We start from the raw sequence: 20,590 nt of genomic DNA, 5'->3' as shown, positions 1-20,590 counted from the left end.
TTTGCTGGGGTTAGCTCCTTATGGATCATGAGTGTCAATAAGGACCATGGGATTGCAATCAGATGACCCTGAACAAACCTAGGGACACCCAAATCCTCAACTTCAGGTTCTTTTGTGCTTCCTGACTTTTCTCTAAAGACTTATTTGGTTACAGTGTTTTATGTTTTATTTGGGTTGGGACATAGGAGTGGTGGGAGTGCCTCCTGTAATACTGTGGTATTGTTGAATCAGCGGAGTAATCTTTATAAATATGTGGCTAATTCTGGGCTTAGTTCCACAGCCCCAAGTACAAAGAGCCAATATGTTTAACAAGCTAAACACAGGAACACTAGAATGGATTGCCTTGGCCAAACTATAGGCTATGCCAAGAATCTGATGCAATAGAGAAGGAAAAACAACCCTCTGAAAAGAACAGTCATCAACTTTTTCATGTTTTAATATAGTGGAGTTTCCTGGTTTTGTGTATAGGCACTCTAGAAAAGAAAATAAGAAAATGCTGCAGGCCGATAGAGAAGTCAAAACACATATCAAGGCAAAGAAGAATGTACAAAAAAATAGTAACTAGCGGCAGAGCCTAACCAGCAGCACTTTTCAACTTCCTTACCACCAGGAGTTCTTAATCTTCTCTGCCTGGCTCCTAAAGCCACCACTAAATGAGACACCCAAGTTCTGTCTTAGACGTGCCTGGTTCTTTTGTCTTCCATATCATCTTACATATGAGAACTTCTTTAACCTCATTTCTTGTTTTCTATTTTGAATGGATTTGAAAAGTAGCACAGGTGTTGAAGTTACCGCTTTTTTAGTGCTTGATAACCACATCAAGTATTCTCAAGAGACCCGTTGGATCACCTATATATCTTGCTGTTTCTATTTACCACTAACAACAACAACAACAAAAATCACCTAATATTAGTGAAATGAATGAAACTACTCTTAATGAAACATACACTAGTGAGAGATAATATTAAGTAAATTATTCAGTGGGACAAAAATGTTTTCCTGTCTTAACAGTCTACAATACATTTGAATTATCTGGGAGAGCCCTTAACCCTGTCTTCTGCACCTTGAGGATAACAGAATGAGAAGTTTTATCTCAGGTCAGGAACTAGAACCCATGAGAAGAGGGGACAATTAGGAGAAACCCCTGGGAGGATTAGGAAGAAACAGGAGCTGTGCAGTCCGTGGCGGTTTTTCAGGATACCCGCCTCCTTGCCCTCTTACCGGCACTGCCGTCTTTTCTTTCTGTTTGGATCCCTCCTCCCCAACCCATTTTTCCTGCTATAATCTCTTCTTCCTCTGTCTTGCCTCTTCCTGGCATTACTTTACTGCTCTTTTACCAACCTGAACCTTGGATTAAACCTAGCTCAGGTAAGAACTTAATTACTTTAAAAATATACGAGGGATTTGGAGGGAGGCAGCATGGGTACAGTGGAATAAGACAAGCCTAAATTCTGTTTTCGTTTCTTTTCGCTTGAAGCTCTATGACCTTAGGCAAGTCATTTTTCATTTCTGGGCTTCACTTTCCTCATCTGAAAATAAAACTGAACATAAATGAACTCAAAAGAGTCTACTAGTGCTAACACAGATTTTCTCCTTTTTCTTGTGAATGAGAATATACGGGATGGGAATACTGGAAGCCAACAGAATGTTTACATTTCTGAGGTTTGAGAGCCCCTACCATTGGTTCTCAGATGGAATCAGAAGCCTACTGTTGTGTGGGACAGTACTGATTTTGAGATTTTAATAGAGGCAGAAGAAAACTTTGCACATTCATAGTGAGACCTCACGTCATTAAGAAACATCCTGTTGAGGCATAGATCAAACCCCATGAGAATAACAGCTCATTCAAGGAATAAAACTATATCAACGAGGTTTCTGGACCCACTTATTTCAAGTAGTAGTGTAATAAAATTCCACCACCAATAAAATTATTGATGTTTTAAGACCCTTTAAACCTATTGTGGCTACAGTGTGCTGACTTGCCCTTTTATAGGCCAGTCTGCTTCCTTCAGTCCCTGCTCTCAAAGGGGAAATCCCATCACCTCAGCTAACCAGACCGAAGAAGAGAGTTGGACAGCCAATGGTGGCCTCTCCTAACCAGAGGTAAGAAATCTCAGGACTTGGAACTACAATTTTCATCTCTTCTTGTAGGTTCTGGCCAAATCCTCCTCCCATCCTCAAAGTTAGCCCATGAGGGGACTATCCTCAGTTTGAGGTGTCTTGTAGAAGGGGAAAGGCTAGTCATATTATAGTTTCAAGCCAAACAAAAAGGAGTAGTTAGTATACTTGATTCTATCCCACTGTTCAAGACCTTTGGACCCCATTGTAAACCCAGGAAGTGGCAAATAAGCCTGTAGAAAAACAGCTTCTGAACGTCTTGTTCCCTAGCCCTAGATCGCTTCTACCAAGAAGTGTTGTTGGTCATGACGTCTTCCCAGTGGACCCTGTCCTGGGGTGAGGGGCTCTGATAACATTGTATTTTCTATTCATCCTTGAAGACTTGTCACCACTTGCCATCAGGCAGATTCTTCACCTCTACTCTATTCTGTAGCAAATGAGTGAGAGAAAGACGATTTTAAGTATCCAGAACTTATGTGTATTAAGACCACTTCCAATCTAAGACCTAATTTGGAAAACAGGATCATGAATCTCACCACCAGACTGCCAACCTGTTTTGATTACTTTCACCTCCTGTTTTATCTTCATGGTATTGGTAAAAGTCCAAATAGCTTGTCTGGTAGCAAAGACCTGATATTCCCTTATAGGCTTAATCATATCTCTGGGGTTGGAGCCTGGGCATAGGTCTTTTTCTTTTCTTTCTTTTTTTTTCTTTTTTGTGTGCTTGTCTGTTTTAAGCTCCCATATTCTAATGGGTAATCTGTGTTGAGCCTCTGATTTAAACTCTCGGTCCCTCATCCGGATTGCATGCATGATGTATCTGGCTTTCTAAGGCCAACAACCTATCTCTAGTTCCCCAGCCCTTAGCGCACACAGCACCTCAAGAAAAGTTTTATAGTAGTAGTAGTATTTATTAAAAAACAAGGCCACAGTATTATAGTAGTATAATATATAGTATATAGTAGTAACTCCTGCTGTCATTTTGTAGTAGAAATTAACAGAAAGGTGACCTCACTTCCACAGGGATCCTTCTTGAAAACTTTTGACACTTCTCAGTCTCTTTTGGTGAATCCTCTTCCTCCACTACCTCTTAAATAAATGTTGATGTGCTCAGGCCTCTTCGTAGGCTATATCTTCTGTCCAGATGATCTCATCCCATACTCTTGGATTTCACTCCACCCAGATCTGAATCACTAGCCCAGATTTCTCCCCCTGAGCTTCAGACCTATGTATCTAGCTGCTTACTGTGCTGTTCCATCTCAGCATTCCACAGATACTATACATTCCCCAATACAAGATATGCTTCTCTTGTTTTCCCTGTTATATTAGGGAGTACTACTATGACCAAGACTTTTTTTTTTTTTTTCCTCTACCAAGACTTTCAGAAGACTGGAAATTATCCTAGCTTAGCTCCCTCTCTCTCACCCCACCCTTCATCAGTCACCTTCTCTTTCCCCTTCTGTGTATGGGGATCCTGACCACTTCTCTCCATCCTCATAGCCACTGCCCTTTGGTCCACCCCATTTCACTATGCTAGAATCTTCACCTTCAGTCTCACTGTCCTCCATCTTATTCCTCACTCCCCCAACCAAACTTACCTCAAAAACGGAGTTGTGATAGACAGCTCCCCACAATCTGCTCCCAAGCCTTACCCTCCAGCACTGTCAGGACCCTTCTTCTAGATATACACCACTTTGTAAGAGGTTCAGAAACATTTGGAACAATAAAATATAAATATCCTTGTTACTCTAAGGACCTGCAGACCTAAGGGACTGCATCATCTGGGATCTTATGAAAAACTTAGAATCTCAGGTCCCACCCTAAACTTACCATATCAAAATCCTCATTTACAAGACCTCCAGGTGATTTATGTGCACATTGAAATTTGAGAAGCACTGAGTTATAAAACAATTTTTAATGAGTGGAGAAATCAGAGCTATGGGAAAATCTGATTAAGTCAGAACTGAAGTAACATTAATACTGTTAAATGCATGAAGTCTGGTGGTCTGCACTTAATGGGGGTGGGTAGTAATACTGATTCTGAGGAAATCGGAAGACAACTTGATCAAATCAAGATTTCTAGTATATGTAGGTACTGGGCTTAATACTTTCTCTTCCACCACCCCTCTCCTGCCTCCTTTCATATCACAGTGCCTACATCAAAAAATCCCCTAAGGCCAGACTGATCTTCCTTTCCAGGGGGCTAAAGATCAAGCCCTCTTCACCACCTTCCTTAGTTTCCTGAGGTTAGTTAGCTGTGGCAGCAATCAAAGAGCAGGCCTCTCTTATCCCCCAGCATCTATTCATTATTCGGTCCAGGTATCACTTCTTCCAAAAAGGCCACCCTCCCTCCCTGACCTTCCCCTTCCTGCTGTGCACCAGGCCATAGGGCCACTTTTTACCCTGTACTGTAATTGATTAATGGGAGGCAGTCCCCAGCTGTGCTGATTCCAGGCTTTGGAATCAGATACTCTCAGGTCTGAATCCCAGCTCCCCCTCCTACAAGATAAGACTTTGAGCCAGTGACTTAACCTCTCTGGGCTTTCCTTTCCTCACCTGTAAAATGTGGCTAATAATAGTACTTTACTGTCCACAACCGTTGAGAGAAATGGGTGAATTAACACATGGCAGTAATGTGTGCCATACCTCACCGAGCCCCGGCGCCCGGTTTAAACAGTAAATAGCTGAGCGGCTGCAGCGCTGAGTCTGGCTGGCCAGTGTTGAGCCAGGAGGAACTGGAGGCCTGTGCGGGGCGCGGGACTCCTTTTACCTTTCGACTAGTCGGGCTTGCCCCCTCGCGAGTAAGGCGGGGCCGTCGGATTGAGTGACGGCTAGTGGCCCGCCCCGGGCGTGACGTCGTCCTGGTGTTGTTGCTGCGGCCGCACGTGGTCCACTGAGTCCGCTTCAGAGTTAGCTGCGCTCCGCGTCCTCGGCACCAGCCGCTTGCCTTCCTGCTCGTCCCGCTCGCTATGTCCACATCCACGAGCTGCCCGATTCCCGGGGGCAGGGACCGGCTGCCCGACTGCTACAGCACCACGCCGGGGGGCACGCTATACGCCACTACCCCGGGAGGTCAGCGGGCCGGGCTGGGGGTCCGCGGGCATTGGGCAGGCCAGCGCGTGTGTCCTGCCGCGGGGCGGGAGTGGGGAGGTGCAGGCCTTGGATTCTGTCCGCAGGCCCTTTTGCAGGGGGCGGGGGATGTTTGAAACTGAAGCCCAGTTCCCTGAAACCTCAAAGTAATGCACGATGGCTTAAAGCCTAGCTTCCGGGTGACTGTGAGCTGAAATCCTCGCTGTGGCCTGGTTCTGGATGCCTTGGTCACCGGCCCCTCCCGACTTTGCCGCCTGGGATTAGGAGCCGAAGCCCCAGCAGTGCGTGGCCTCAGCGGCAAGCACCAGGTCTTACAAAGCGGCTAGAGCAGGACTCAGGCAGTTGGAGCCAGGAGCTTTGGGTATCTGCGGCTGGCTGGCTGGCTGGCTGGCTGGCTGGCTGGCTGGCTGGCGGCTGTTTGGTTGGGCTGATTGCCTGGGATCTTGAGCTGCTGGGCTCCCGACCCAGGGTTTCCTGCCACGTGGAGCAGAGGGGAGGGGCAAGAACAGGGTAGGGCCCTTTGAGGACAGAACTGGGGCCAAGTTTCTGTAGGGTGAGGCTGAGCCTGATAGGACTTGGGAGGGGTCAGGATAAGAACAGTCTGTCCCTGTGTTTCCCGGGGAAAGCCCCTGTCCAGAGGAACACAATTTCTCCCTGCAGGGTATCAGGATCCAGGGGGCAGCGGGGGTGAAACTCCTCTTTACATCTGCTACTTGGCTTCCTGAGCTCACTGCCTGAAGGACTGACGTCCCCCACCCCCAACCAAAGTAGGGAAGTCCCAGAGCCAGCAGAGCCAGACGAGAACAGTCCGAAGTACCTGAGTTCTCCAAGTTTTGTGCTCCTAGAACGGAGACCTGAAGTTTCCCTAAACCAGAAGCCCCTGCCTGGAGCAGCTGGGATGCCCCCCCTTGCTTTATGGCACTTAGCCACATCTTGGTTGGACCTGGAAGTCTTTAAGAGCTCTGAAGGCTCGTCAGCTGAGGTCCCAGCTGGGCTGCAGAGCAGCAGCCCTTTAATACATGAGGAAGTGTGAGTCCCAGGTCCCTAACAGGCCTGTGTGTGACACTCCCTTAACAGCTCTATACCCAGGCTCCAGCCTCTTAACTGGTCCCTACCCCTTGACAGGCACCAGGATCATCTACGACCGAAAGTTCCTGCTGGAGTGCAAGAACTCACCCATTGCTCGGACGCCCCCCTGCTGCCTCCCTCAGATTCCCGGGGTCACAACTCCTCCAACAGCCCCACCCTCCAAGCTGGAGGAGCTGAAGGAGCAGAAGGAGACAGAGGAAGAGATACCCGGTAAGGAAAGCAGGGCCTAAAATTAAATGCTTTGAGTCCAAATTCCCCTGTTAAGTAGAGTGGGGGTTTAATGCTGAGAGGGTTTTCTGCACTGATGCTAAGCTTTCTGAGCTTGTGGCCCAGCCCAGCAACCAGTCCTCCTGCCTTCTCTTTCTCCAGATGACGCACAATTTGAAATGGACATCTAATCCAGTGCAGATGATCCTGTGTGGAATTAGAGGAATCCCTCATACCGCTGCTGCCATCACCTCTTCCTGGTGTATTCCAGACACCAGGTGGCCTCATATAATCTGGAAGGGAGTGACTTGTTGGTTTTGGGCCTCCCTTAGTTCTGAGGCAGCTAGACCAGGGATAGGAGTGGGCAACTTGCCAAGCCCTTAGCTCTACTTTCCCTTTGGTCTGTAGGTACTCCTCCCAACCCCCAGCCCTCCACCATCAGGGGCTGAGGCTGGGACTGAGGGATGGAGTTATGTCACTGTCTGATCGCTTAGTAAAAATTCAAAGAATGCTTTGACTCCGGTGTTCTCAACACTGACCTTCCTATCTCAGCCACACAGCCAAGGGCCCCAGCAGATCTGGTTAGGATCAGAGGTCCCAGGTCCCTTCCCAGCTGTCATTGGGCCCACCTCCAGCAGCAGTTAGAGCCTAAGCCAGGCTATGGGGGCAGGCTACAGGAGCCGCCAAACCATAAACAGCAGTAGCCTGAGCCCTGCCAAGGGCCATTCCAGCCTTTCGAGGAAGCAGCCTTCCTGGAATTGGGCCTCTCCGGCAGTCCCTCCCTGTCTATTCCAAAGCAGGAAAAAAGAGGCACTGCCTTAGAGTTTAACTTTCTCCACTCTCTCCCCATGCCTTTGCTGCCTCCCACCTGTAAGTATCATCCCCTATTCCAACACTGAAAACCTATATTCTCCCCTCTCCGCTTGATTTGAACCTCTCTGGCCCCTTCCACCTGGCTCTCTTGTCCTCAGAGGGTTAGAAGAGACTTTAGGGCCAAAAATGAGGTAGCAGCTCTTTTGGTGAGTCAGACAGAGTCATGATCCTACCCCTAACCAACCCCCAGCCCCCCAAAAAGTCATGATCCCATATCTCAGCAATCTAGTCTTTCTCCTTCAATTTACACCGCTATGTTCTAATCTCTATAGCACTGTGTATCTCAAAGGTGACAGTGCTAACAGGGCGGTCTCCTTTTCTTGAGGGAAAAATCTCCCCTGCTATTTAAACCTCTGTTCTTATGCTGAAACGAAATTATCCAAAAATAGAGCTACTCAGCCCAGCAAGGAATGTGTGTTTCCGTCTATTTGGGGGGAAAGTGGCAGGCAGTAATTGGTCATGCCTAGCAAAGCCATTCATGATGAAAGGAAGAAGAGAGGTTTGTAGGGTACACAGGGAGCAAGGCAGTCAAGGACACCACAAGCAACTAGTTTGGCACAAGAAAGGCTTCTCTCTCCTACCCAGGGCCCGCTATTAAGATGTTTTTATTGAAATGATATGTTATGGGTAACAGGTGACTTCCCTGTGGCCCAGGTGGCTGACACCTCTTCCCCCAGAGATGGGTAGATCAGGCGAAGGATCCCAAGGAGGCAGACAGTCTCCCAAATGGTAAGAGGGAGCCAGGTGAGAGAAGGCCAAGGCATAGGAAATGGTGTGAGTCGGGATCCCACGGGATTATGGAACCTCTTGGACGCCTGGTACCGTCTGGTTCTCCTCAGCTGTGGCTGTAGATTTCTCTTCATTGGACTGTTCCTCTGAAGACAGATTCCTCTTTTCTGCAATTAATCTTTTAACTCCCACCATCCACTGACTGACCTCAGTCACATGGTCAACCATGAGTGAGCGGTGGATGTCATCTGCTGCATCCCACTGGTGACTTGAAAGCTCTGAGGAAAGACAGGAGGTAAACAAGCAGCTTGGGGCAAAAGACCTAGCTCTCAGTCCTCTGATCCCAGCCAGCCAGAATCTCGGCATCTCTTCCAGCTGAGCCATCCATGACAAGTTGAGGGAGCTAGGCTAGACAAAGGACCTACCCATACCTTGCACCAGCAGGGCCATCCTCTTCTTCACAGGCACTGACAGCTTCCCTCCAGCCCACTGTTCCCGCAGCAGAGCCACGCGGCGGCTGATGTCATCACATACTTGCTTCTGAGAGACAGAAGCCCCCTCCAAGTCAGTGCTGCTAGCCCAACAGGAGCAGGGGAAAGGCAACACCAAATAGGAAGTGGACCTGCTTTCTCTGGCCCAGAGAAACACTTAAGAGTTCTGGGTAGAGGCCCCACTGAGAATCTGACAAAACTTATGGATCGCCTCCCAAGAAAAATGCATATATGGCTAGAATTTTACAATTTCCAGAGTTTCTCAGATCCTCGGAAACTCATTCTGGAGTGCTACTTTACAAGTAAGAAAACGAAGGACCGCAGTCCTTTTATCCCCCCACTGGTGTGCCAGGGCTTATTACCTTTGTGTGGCCACGGCAGTCCTCCAGTGCCTCTTCCAAAGGTTTGAGCACATCTTCCAGAAGAGTTTCAGATTCAATGACTGGGAAATTGGTTGGCCCCACACTGGAGGCAGGATGACTTCCCACAGATGGGGGCCTGGAAGCCTTATTTGAAGGAGGTGGAGGCCCCATTGGGGGAGGCCCAGGAGAAGTCTGTGAGGTGGGAACTGAAAAGGTAAAGTGGGATCAAGCAAACATGGCTAAAACAGGTAAAAAGCTCAATTCTAACTTCATCCCTTCTAGAAGGCTACTCTCTGGGACAGCTCGTTCACTAAAAAATGTATATTTATGAAGTCTCTACCATGTGCCAGACAATGTGCAAGGCACCAGAGACAGAGTAGTAAACCAGATGGATTAGGTTCCTGACCTCAGAGCAGAAATCCTAGGGAAAGAAAACACACACACACACACAAGAAAATTACCAAATTATGTTGCATGCTACAAAGAAAACGTGATGTAATAAAGAGGAATAGTAGGGGCGCCTGGGTGTGTGGCTCAGTTAAGCCTTGGACTCTTGATTTCAGCTTAGGTCATGATCTCATGGTTGTGAGCTGGAGCCCCGAGTCAGGCTCCTCGCTCAGCACGGAGGCAGCTTGCTTGAGATTCTCTCTTCCTTTCCCTCTGTCCCTCCCCCCACTCATGCACACTCTAGCGCTGCTCTCTCTCAAAATAAATAAAATCTTTTCAAAAGGGGGGTATAGTACAGGGAACCACCCAGACTGAGTGTTCAAGGAAGACCTTCTGAGGTGACTTCTAAGTTTATCCTTGCTTACCCACTACGTGGCATTTGGCAGGTTACCCTTAACCCCTGAGCTTGGGTTCCTTTTTTATAAAATGGGGATATCATGGTAGTAGCACTTACTTCACAGGATTGCAGTGATGATTAAGTAAGAATATAGGTGCAACTGCTAGATTACTGTGTAACAAAAAGTGTTCACAACGTTAATAGCTAATGGATGAGGTAGCTGCAGCCACAAAGAATCATGTACTGGGCAGAGGTAAGGGCAGTGCCTAAGAGCCGGGTAAGTCCTGACTTGTTCAAGTTACACAAACCAGCCCTGCATGGCTGGAAATTATTAACACTGAAGAAAGCAGTATTAGCTATCTCTGGAGAAGCAAGCAGGAGTCCAGACCGTATAGGGCTTTGGAGGCGTTTGGCTTTGAGCCTAATGTTAATGGTAAGCCACTGCAGGTTTATAAAAGCAGGGGATGATGTAACTAGACTTGTTTTTTAAGACATTCACTCAGTATGGTCTGTGAAAAATAGATGAGAATAGGTCAAGAATGGTGGCATGGACAACAGCTGGGAAGTTAATGGAGTAGTCCAGGAAGGAGAATCCTGGCATGGACTAGAGAGCAGATGAGGGGAAATGGAGTGGTCTGAGATTTATTTAGGAGGAGGGAGCAACAGGACTTTGTGGATTGGGAGAGAGGAGTCAAGGATGACTCTCGGTTTTTGCCTGTAGTAATGGGATGGTCGAAAGCACTATGGAAAAAGAGAAGAGAAAAGTCAATTGACTTCTAGGCATCAACACTGACATGGATGATTAATTCATCTTATAGGCTGGCCTCTCAGTTTCTTAAGCTCCTCGTCTCCAATGATGATTTTTCCTACCCTTCCTCAGCCTCTCACTCCTCTCTGCCTTGTTCTCAACAACACTGTGCCATCTCCAAAACCTGACCACCTCTCCTATCCTTCCAGCCCAATCAATCAGATTTCATGCATTAAAATCACTCCCTTATAGACACTCTTACCTCACTTTATCCCCCCCACTGTCCCACTTTCCCGGTAAACCCAACTTGCCCACACTTGTTAGGAGGAAAAACAGAACCATGCTGTTGAGTTACACTTTAAATTCATGGGTACAGATATTAAAAGGTATCCAACACTATCTGGAATTCCTATCCTTTGCCTCACTTTTCCATTCTTCAGAACTCTTCCCATATTTTCTCCCTGAATTTTTCTATCTTCTTCCCCTACTTTTCCTTTCCCTGCATTCTACATCCAACACTAACTCATATTTCACTGAGAAAAGGGAGGTCATTAAACAGGAACTTTCTCCTCTCACCACCAGTTCTACTAATCTGCCTGTACCTGTGGCCACTTTCCTTCCTCTGATAGATGAAAGTTTCCTGCTCCTATCAGAGGCCATCTTTCCAGCTATACTAATGCCAGCCTCGTCTTCTCTAGGTTTCTCTCCTGCAGTTATCCTGTTTTCCTGCCCCACCAGTTCTCCCACTAGAGAATCATCCCATCAGCATAGAAACATGCTCTAGTGTTTACCATCTTAAAAACAAAAATCCTCCCTTATCTCACATTCCATACTTAGGCACAGCCTCATTTCTCTCTGTCTCACAGCAGAATTTCTTGAATGAGCTATAGTCTATAGTTAGTCTCTCTACTTCTTTTTACATTCTCTCCTCAGCCCATCCAGCTGGGTTTCCACTCTCATCACAAACTGCTTCTGTGGTGACCAGTGTCTTAATTTAGTTTGACAAATCCCATGGTCCCTTTTCTCGATCTGTCCTGACCTCTCAGCATCATCCATAATGGTTGAGTCAAAATTTTACTCTGGGTAAATTTTACTTTTCTTCTTGCTACTTTAGCTATTTCTCAAGCCCCTCTAGTAATTCCTATTCTACTCAACCTTGAAATGCTAGAGAGCCTTGGGGCTCCATCTTGGACCCTCTTTAGGCCTCTATCCACACATTCTTTTTAAGTAAGCTCATTCGAGCCCACACCAAACACCATCCATACAATCATGACTCATTTCTGTCATTCTGGCCTAGACCTCTCCCTATAGTAGCAGCCCAAATTTAACACGTCCAAGACGAAGCTTGCTTTTCCCCTCCCCCCAAACCTTTATTGCCCCCCATCCCCTGGTTTCCCGTATCTATGAACAATATCAGCCAGTACCTCAAGCGAAAAGTTTAAGTTATATTGATTCTTCTTTCTCTCACCTAAATCTATTCCTACTGACTTCCTCAGTAACATATGCCATATCTATCCAATTCCTGCTACCGCTATACTCTCACTCTTGTCCAAATCGTTAAATCTTGCCCATGTTACCGAAATAGCCTCTTAATTTGCCTTTCCACATCTTCGCTAAAATCTGTTTTCCATACAGCAGGCACAGTGATCTTTTTTAAGATGTACATCAGTGTTTCTCAAGCTGGGGAGATTTTGCCCCCAGGGGCAAATGTCTGGAGGTGCTTTTGGCTGTCACAACTGAGTGAATGCTACTGGCCTCAGTGGGTAGAAACCAGGAATGCTACAAACATCCTACAAAGTACAGGACAGTCCCTCACAACAAAGAATTATCTGGCCCAAAATGTCAGTCGTGCCAAGGTTAAGAGACCCTGGTTTGTGGGGCACTTGGGTGGCTCAGTCATTTAAGCATCGAATCTTGATTTTGGTTCATGTCATGATCTCAGGGTCGTGAGATTGAGCCCCGCATCAGGCTCTCCCTGCTTGGGACTCTCTCGCTCCCTCTGCCCCTCCCCCACTCACCCTTTCTTTTAAAAAAATAATAATTTAAAAACCCTGGTTTGTGTCATTTCTCTGCAGTGCTGAGTGTGGATAACATAAGGGTGCTGAAAGAGCTAAATCTGAGTCCCTTTTGGGGGGCCATAGCTCCAGCTGTTCGCACAGGACACGCTCAGAAGTAAAGGTGTCCCTCCCTCTACTTTAAACTTCTCAGTGGCTTCCAACTTTACCCAGACAAAAATACAAACTCCTTATCCTGGTTTATAAAACCCACTATGATCTGGCCCCTGCCTACTTCTCAGATTTTAATTTCTCTACCTAAGCCACTATGCTCTAGCCATTAGGTATTCCCTCAGTCTCTGAATTTGCCAAACTTGTTCTCAGGGCCTTTGCACTGTTTCCAGCATGTGGAATGCTCTTACACCTGATCTTTGCTTTCAGGCTAGATCTTAACCATTCAGCTTAAACTTAGCTCCTCAGCCACCTAACTTAGTTACAAAGTCACTCTTGCATTACCCTGTTTCTTCTGCAGAGCCCTTACCACTACTTAATTTGTCTATCTCCAAAGCTAAAGTGTAGCCTAGCTTTGGAGATAGACATGAAAACAGAAACCTTTTTTGTCTTGTTCACTGCTGTCTAGCTTGTCCTCAAGCAGTGCCTGGCTCAGAGATGCTCAGTAGATAACACTGGATGAATGAATGAATGAACACATTAAGTCTGGATGCTTATCATAGAACCAAGTGAAGATGTAGCACAAGACAAATGAATATATCGCTATGGTATTCAAGTTGGAAATAAAATGTGGAAACAATTTGAGAATAAAAACTGTATAAAAAAAAAAAAAAAACATAGGTCTGGATGAGCTCACCTACAGTGAAAGCAAAGAGAGATTCTATTGAAACTTACCATTTATTGACATAAATGTCAGTAGAGAAGGAGCCCCGAAAAGGGCCTGCCCTGTGCCCCTTTATGGAGCTCAACCTCTCAGACCTCAGAGGGGCACAAAAAGGGCCCTCGGGCCAAGTTTATCCCTGGCACCGCCCTCTCGGCCGGTCTCCGCGCACAGGGCCCCCACGCACCTCTGGGGGAGCCATCCTGGGGAGCGGCGACCCTCTTGGTGAGCGACGTGCGCTTGGGTCCCCCAGCCAGTGTCTGCAGCCCGTAGGAGAACTGCGGCGGGTCGTTCCAGCCACGCTCCTTGTTGCCTGCGGAAGTGAGGGGACATGTGAAGCGAGCCCCGGAGAGACGACGGCTCCACCCCTCCCCGTGCAGGAGCTGCCCTCAGCTTGGGTAGGGGGACGACCCAGCGCCCCTAGGCCGCCGGCCGCGCTCACCCGGCTTCACGTACAGCTCCGCCATCTCCACTTCCGCACGGCCGGCAGCACAGCGCGTCACTTCCGGGGCGGCCGTACACCCGAGCGGGTCGGGGCCGCCCCCGGGCCGGCCGGTTGCCAGGAGCCGTCTACGTTGAATGGCTGTTCAGAAATGCCGGGAGCCACTGTGGGAACGGGGCCCAGCTCCCTAAGGAACTCGAAATCTCCAGCTAATAAAACATCGGGGCCCTGATCACAAGGCACTAAAGGGGCCTGTTTTCCAAGAGGCGGCGCTCTAGGAGCCCTAATCCCCTGTAGGTTCAAACTCTGTCACAGTTGCTCTCAGGAGTAAGTTTTAACCACCAGAAACTCCTGCCTCACAAATGTCCGTGTGTGATCTAACCAGCTGGAATTCTAGAACCTCACCTCTGTCTACTGCCCTGCACATTTATACTCCCTAGGCTCAGTAACTAGTATTCACTTTCCTTCAGTACTTAGGTCAGGTTAAGTATCTTACTCGAGCCTCCACAACGCTGAGATTTCCTAGTTGTACTATGTATTATCTACCTTATTTAATGCTTGTTCATCTCCCCTTCTGAAGGTGGAACCGTGTTTTATATCCCCACTGTCTAGCACAGACCTTAGAAAATACATTTGTTGAAAGAATGAAGTCAGATTTCTGCCACACCCATGTCCTCATGTGACTACAGGCAGCCAACACCAAGCAGAGACACAGACACTCACCTCACGCAGGTGTTAACCCCCAACCCTGTCCCAGGCCCAATATACTCACACCCAGTGAGGTCACTGAGGGATTTTTATTTGTACTGATTTTGCTATAAAGTGTTGCTGAGGTAGAGCCAACTGTCCAGGGCTGGACAGGGGCAAGGAACACAGGGACCCAGGGAAAGGGCAGCCAGGGGCCTGGGTTGTGGTGCAGGGCCTCTCAGTCATCCCTATAAATATTTAATAAACCGGGCAATAAACAGAGGGTAGGCAAGAGCCGGAGGGGCAGGCAGAGAAGGCTTCAAGGAGTGAGAGGCTACAGGCCCCTGGAGAATGAAGGGGTATAGAGTTGGGCATGGACCCAGAGCCTCCTTACCCAGTCCTCCTGGATTAACTTAGGGCATATGGAGCAGAGAGGGTTTCAGACGGAAGGCATCAAGAAAAGAGAAGACACCCCGCTTTCGAGGGGCTGCCCCTGCACCCCCAACCCCTCCTTTGAGCAGGGGAAGCGGGAGGGGACCTCCTGGGGAGTCCACGGAGCTGGTCCGCTTGAGCCGCAGGCGGGCACGGGCCTGGGCACCCCAGGCCTTGCCTCGAGCTGCAGAGGCCACAAGACACTTCTGGTACTGAACCTAGGGAAAAGGGGAATGTGAGGATCCAGCTCCTTTCTGCCCCTGGACTCCCTGAAAGCTTCTGCAGAACAGGCAACTGGCCATGGCTTCAGTCTGCTATGAATGAGGCTGGTAGTGGGCCCCATCTGGAGCCCCTACAGCATTCCCAGGGAGCTCAATAACAGAAACAGAAAATTTGACATTTACTGAGCATTTAAGGAGGGCTGGACACTGTGCTAAGTGCTTCGCATAATTTAACTTAATTCAAAGTTATTTATCAGGTGTTATTACCATTTTGCAAATGAGGAAATTTTGGTTCAGAGAGAATATACGTAACTTGCCCAAGGTCACCTAGGCAAAAAATGATAGAACTGGAGCTCAGACTTACCCACAATGTACCCTAAGTGATCTTCCTGACCCACAAACTTAAATTCACTGCTCAAAACCTTTCAATGGCTCAAAGTGACTTGGGACAAAATAAACTCATGACCACAATCTCTAAGTTCTTCCGTGACCTGATGTTTTTTCTGCCCCCATCTCTCACTTCATCCACCCCTCCAGATACACTAGATTCTTTTAGATACCCTAATCCACCAATATTGCTCTCATCTTCACAGCTGGGCGTCCTTGTATTTGGCACACCTTCTGTCCCATTCCCCTTTACCAAACTTCTTCCTTGAACCTTCAATTCTCAGCTTCCTATCACCTCTTTCAGGTGGCCTTCTGGAATGGGCCATCTCCTTCATCATCCTGTGGTGTACAACTCCCTTCTGGTCTGTCTCTGATCTAACCTGAGTGTTGTGTGAGGGCAAAGTCTGTGCCTTCTCTACCAGTGAATTCCCAGGATCCAGTATGGTGCCCGGGACCCTGTAGGCACTCATGTTTGTTAAGGAAAGAGTAAGCTGAATTCATAGAGTGCAAGCATCCCACATTCCAATGCGCACAGATGCCAGGAAATAACCTAAACGAGAGAAACAGGAGAAACAGTGCCCACCCTACCGCGAACAGCCCCTACACAATTCAGCTGAATGTTGAAATTTATATGTGTGGACCCAGTATCAGAGGTTCTGATATTTTAAGAGAAACAGGAATAGCAATTAATAACATGAAATATTCTGGCTTTAAATATTAGCAACTAACTCGAACTTATTAAAAACAGCATGAGGGCCAAATAAAAGAGTAGTTTACTATAGTCAGCCCTGGGATTACTGGTTTGTGATTTCTGGAGGGTGCCAATCCTGAGCCCCAGTCACCAGTACAGAGCAGCTGCAGGGCAACCCCACCCACCCATTCCCACCCGTAACTCACCATGCAAGCAGCCTGCACAGCTTCAGAGAGTCCCCCTGCATGGGGCTGGCACCAGAAGGCTGCACACTGGAAGCTCTGACGGCCCAGGTCAGCAATGAGGCCAAAGGTGTGAGGGTCACGGCCAACACCAATAAAGGTCACAAGGCGCACAGGGCACTGCCATAGTGGTTCCTCCTCTGCACCAGCTTCTGCCTGCCCACACCAGGCCTGGTCACTAGAGGACTGGGCACTGGCTGGACCCAGTGAGCTCTTCCAATAGCAAGCAATGAGCCCCTGAGCATCCCTCCCACCCCTCCACAGCCCCCACCTTCACCTTCTTCTGGTACCTGAATGGGATGTGCAGTCATTAGAGAGTCAGACACACTGAGCATGGCAGGGACCCAGGTATCCTGGTCCCCCCGGGTGGTGAGGGTACCAATGGCCTCATTCAGCACGTCCATGCCTGAGGGGACATGCCCACCATAGTGTCTCCCAGATGTAAAGAAAAAAGGGATCTGCGGGGAGTGTCTAGGCCCCTCTCACGGACTTGGGATTCAGAGAGATGGCAATAGAAGGGCTGGGGCTGGGCTTAGAATCCTGAGTTGGGAAGGATGGCACACTGTAGGCCGGACAGGGCCATGGGAGCACTCTGAGAAATGGTGGTAGATCCTACCATACCCACCTTCCCTGACCTCATGTAGCCCACCTCCTCAGCTAGCTCAGTCCTCACCCAGCTCAGTCCTCACCCATGGCTTTGTTGACTGGCAAAGTCCCCATGTACAGTGCCTCGTACTTCTGAGCAGCCTGGCTCACCGCATCCAGCAGCTCCACTGAAATGTACACGCAGCAAGTTGGCCTGAGCACTCTCTCAATGACCCCCTTACCCACCCTTCTGAGAACTGGAGCTAGTAAAAGGAAGGCCATGGATGCTCCTCCAGTTCAGAGTTTGGGATCCCTGGAACCAGCACACATCAGAAGTCCCACATCTCCAGGGAAGTACTAAACAACCATGACTAAACGGCCCAAACTTTCACTAAAGTAGCCTCTTACTGCAATGCAAGACCTCCCTCCCCATACCTTGCCGTGGCAGGTCTTCAGGGGAGATGGGGTCTAGGGAGGAGCAAGGGGAATCACCACTGACACCTACTCGCTCTGACAAGATCTGAAACACAGTGCAACCAGCATGAGATAAAGGGAGAGGGTCAATACTTCCCTGACCCAACCACCTTGGAAGCTTCAGACCAGCTCCATACCCACAATTCCTGCCCCATTCTTGGCCCTTACCTGGGCACAGAGCCCATGTAGGACACTGGCGATGGCCTTGGCAGGGACATCACAGCGAAACACATGGCACTTGAGCATACAGCTGTCTTTGTCACCCGCCACAAAAGCGAAGTCCCTAGCAGGGTGAGAGATGGGGCTGGGGCAGGGGCAGGGGTGGAGATTGGGGTAGGGTAGAGGCTGGGTAGGAACAGGGACCTGTAGTGCCTGCAGGAGACTGGAGAGTCAGGCAAGGGACACGGTGGGGATAGAATAGGGAGGTCAGGGCTGGGGCTCAAGGCACCGGGCTGTTGCTCACCTGTCACTGTTCCGGAAGCATGTGGGAGCACAGGAGAGAATCAGCCCAGCCTCTCAGGCTCTCCCCCATCCGTCCCTGCTGAGCTGGGCCCACCCTCCCCAACCACAGCTGGACCAGGCAGGGGAGGCAGAGCTTGGGTCCATGTCAGAGAATCTGTGTCCAGGGGTTCAAGTACAGAGGATCAGCATCAGTGGGGATCACAGCCTGCAGGAGGGAGGGAGGAGCAACTCTCACTTGAAGGGGGGGATGTAGGGGTCCTCACCGGCCCTTGGAGCTGCCCACACCCCACACACGGATGTGCACCAGAGGCTGGCAGTGGATCAGACTGTGGTCCAGAGGATTCACCAGGCTCATGGCATCCTTCTTTAGGATCATCAGCATGTTCTGGCCCTGCCAAGGAAAGGTCAGTCCAGAGCTCAGATGAAGGTGATTGCCACGGAGAACAGGCAATTCAGCAACAACTGTCTCTGCTGGGCCCTGGGCTGAATCCCTTGAAGGGCCAGCCAGCTCACCTCACCCCAGGCACCATCTGGGGGCTGGCTGCGGCTACGGCTGCGAGTCTGGGCCAGTTGCTGGATGCAGTTATTGACTGCAATGCTGCTCTTCCCTGGTACCAGATCCTCTTCGGGTACCTCTACCCAACCCAGGGAGCGGACTGCAAAGCACTGACGGGTTAGGGGAAAGGACAGGAGGGCTCTGAGTAAGTGGAGGTGGACATGGAAGTGGAACAGGAGGCAGAGTAGGATGGGAGATGTTGCAGGTTCCACACACATAAACCTTCTGGTACCCACTCCCTTCACGCTTCATCACTTCTTCCCAGCCCACTCCCACCCCTGACCTTTCCCTTGGAAATATCCACCACCCCCACCACCATTCCTTGGGCCTTCAGGCCCAAGACACTACCTTAGCCCCTGGCTCCACACTCTGGATGTAGGACTCCTCACCATACCAGGGCAGAGAGTTCCTGGAAGAGAGCCAGAGCTCGTAAGGTGACCACACTTCCTACAGAACGGACAGTAGGGAAGCCCTGACTGCTTGATGGGCATGAGATGTGGGATAAGACCCAGAACATAGTGCCCCAAATATAAAACCAGAGTGGGAGAGGGCCCAGGACATATTAAATGAATGTAACACAGAGTGAGGTTTAAAATTCAAACAAAAATTCAGGACACAGGACATAGAATAAAAGTTGCAAACATGGAACAGGATCCAAAACTTGGACCAAAACCCCAAATTGAGACAAGACTCTCTAGAACACAGGACAGGAACCCCCACAGAAAAGAGCTTAGTACAGTGGCCAAGATCTAGAATGTGATTTATCAGTACCCAGAATAGGAAAGAACATGTAGAAAAACACAGATCATGGAACAAGGGACAAACTTCAAAATACTAAGTCTCAAGATATGGGACAGAGCCAAGAACCTGGGCTTGAAAGCAGAATGTGAGTCCAGCTGCATCTCTGAATGCCATGGAACCCCAAGTCTTTCATTCTGCCTGGCCTATCCCTGTTACCTGCGATCCAGTGAGCTCTCCAGGCTAGAGAAGGATCTCCCCTTGGGGGGCCGAAGTCCCCAAATCCCCTCCATCCTCTGTAGAGAGGGAACTAGGTCAGTGTGGCAGCAGGCCTAGATCCACACACAGGCTCAGACCCCCCTCCTCACACTCCACCTACCGTGCCTGGATCCTCTGCATCGCCTGTCTCCCAGCTTGGGCGCTGCCACTGGGTGCTGCCACTGGGTACATGCCAATAGTAAGTACCTGCAGCATCTCGTATCTTCCTCCAGCCAGGGGGCAGTCCTGGCTCCCCCTCAAGACTCTGGTCCCCCCACAAGTCATCTACAGGAACATGGGATGGGGAGAGGAATCACGGGATTGGAGAGGGAAGGCATATTGGTGTGTTCAGAATAACCCTGTCAGAACCAACCTCCAGGGGCGCCTGGGTGGCTCAGTCCTTTAAGCAGCTACCTTGGGCTCAGGTCATGATCTCAGGGTCCTGGGATCAGCCCCATATGGGGCTCCCTGCTCAGCAGGGAGCCTGCTTCTCCCTTTTCCCGCTTGTGCTCTCTCTCTCTCAAATTAATAAATTAAAGAAAAAAAAAAAACACTCCTTCCAACCTAAAGGGACAATCCTTAGGATGGAGGTCCAGGAGGTCCTCTACAGCGCAAAGATCCAGGGTTCACTTGTCCCCTGGTCCTCACCCTGAGACATACCCCGTCGACTCCCTCGTTCCCCCTCAGCTCCCCATCCTCCCATCGGGCCCCTCCGTGCACACCATCGCAGTTGACCAGAATGATGGCCAGCATGTAATCCTTGCCCAGCATAGCCCCGACCGCGTCCCCGCCGGCCTTCGCCGGCCCGCAATCTCAGCCCAGCTCGACCTCCGGAGCGGCTGCGCTCACAAACCAGCCTCTCTGCTCTGGCCAGGCCAACGGGCGCTGCACAAATACAAGGTGGGGTAAGAGCCGAGTCCCAGGAGCGGGAAAGGACGAGCCTGAGCAGCGCCGCCCGCCGAGGGGTGGCGCGTGTAAACAGGCCTCTAGATCCCCAAGTGGGTGCACGTTTCCGTGCGTGGCTCCGGGAAAGCGCAC

General features: G+C 49.4%; 3 protein-coding genes across 6 annotated transcripts; 1 reads left to right on the top strand and 2 right to left on the bottom strand.

Annotated features, from left to right (window-relative positions):
- Positions 1–4,967: 4,967 nt before the first annotated feature.
- On the top strand, positions 4,968–7,015 carry EIF4EBP3 (eukaryotic translation initiation factor 4E binding protein 3). Its single transcript, XM_036124086.2, has 3 exons — positions 4,968–5,190; positions 6,334–6,507; positions 6,667–7,015. Exons 1-3 carry the CDS (start codon positions 5,088–5,090, stop codon positions 6,693–6,695), a joined length of 306 nt encoding a protein of 101 aa, XP_035979979.1. The 5' UTR covers positions 4,968–5,087; the 3' UTR covers positions 6,696–7,015.
- A 949-nt stretch (positions 7,016–7,964) lies between these two features.
- On the bottom strand, positions 7,965–13,953 carry SRA1 (steroid receptor RNA activator 1). Its single transcript, XM_036124059.2, has 5 exons — positions 13,820–13,953; positions 13,565–13,690; positions 8,960–9,165; positions 8,538–8,646; positions 7,965–8,384 (listed from the first exon to the last, which is right to left on the bottom strand). The coding sequence occupies exons 1-5, from the start codon at positions 13,842–13,844 to the stop codon at positions 8,173–8,175; spliced, it is 678 nt and encodes a 225-aa protein (XP_035979952.1). The 5' UTR covers positions 13,845–13,953; the 3' UTR covers positions 7,965–8,172.
- On the bottom strand, positions 13,835–20,590 carry APBB3 (amyloid beta precursor protein binding family B member 3). Of its 4 annotated transcripts, none has more exons than XM_078067423.1 (12): positions 20,275–20,590; positions 19,674–19,837; positions 19,514–19,590; positions 18,905–18,965; positions 18,514–18,666; positions 18,264–18,391; positions 17,707–17,821; positions 17,500–17,584; positions 17,169–17,252; positions 16,770–16,885; positions 16,444–16,635; positions 13,835–13,960 (listed from the first exon to the last, which is right to left on the bottom strand). In XM_078067423.1, exons 1-12 carry the CDS (start codon positions 20,321–20,323, stop codon positions 13,877–13,879), a joined length of 1,308 nt encoding a protein of 435 aa, XP_077923549.1. In that variant the 5' UTR covers positions 20,324–20,590; the 3' UTR covers positions 13,835–13,876. The 4 variants fall into 4 exon arrangements, with proteins under 4 accessions (XP_077923549.1, XP_077923550.1, XP_035979840.2 ...); XM_078067424.1 differs by having other exon boundaries at positions 13,891–14,028; XM_036123947.2 differs by lacking the exon at positions 13,835–13,960 and adding an exon at positions 14,598–15,156 and having other exon boundaries at positions 20,275–20,493.

Source organism: Halichoerus grypus, chromosome 2 (assembly GCF_964656455.1).
Source record: "Halichoerus grypus chromosome 2, mHalGry1.hap1.1, whole genome shotgun sequence".
NCBI lineage: Eukaryota > Metazoa > Chordata > Mammalia > Carnivora > Phocidae > Halichoerus > Halichoerus grypus.
The sequence above is the reverse complement of the archived record's forward strand: the minus strand, read 5'-3'. Positions and strand labels throughout refer to the sequence as shown.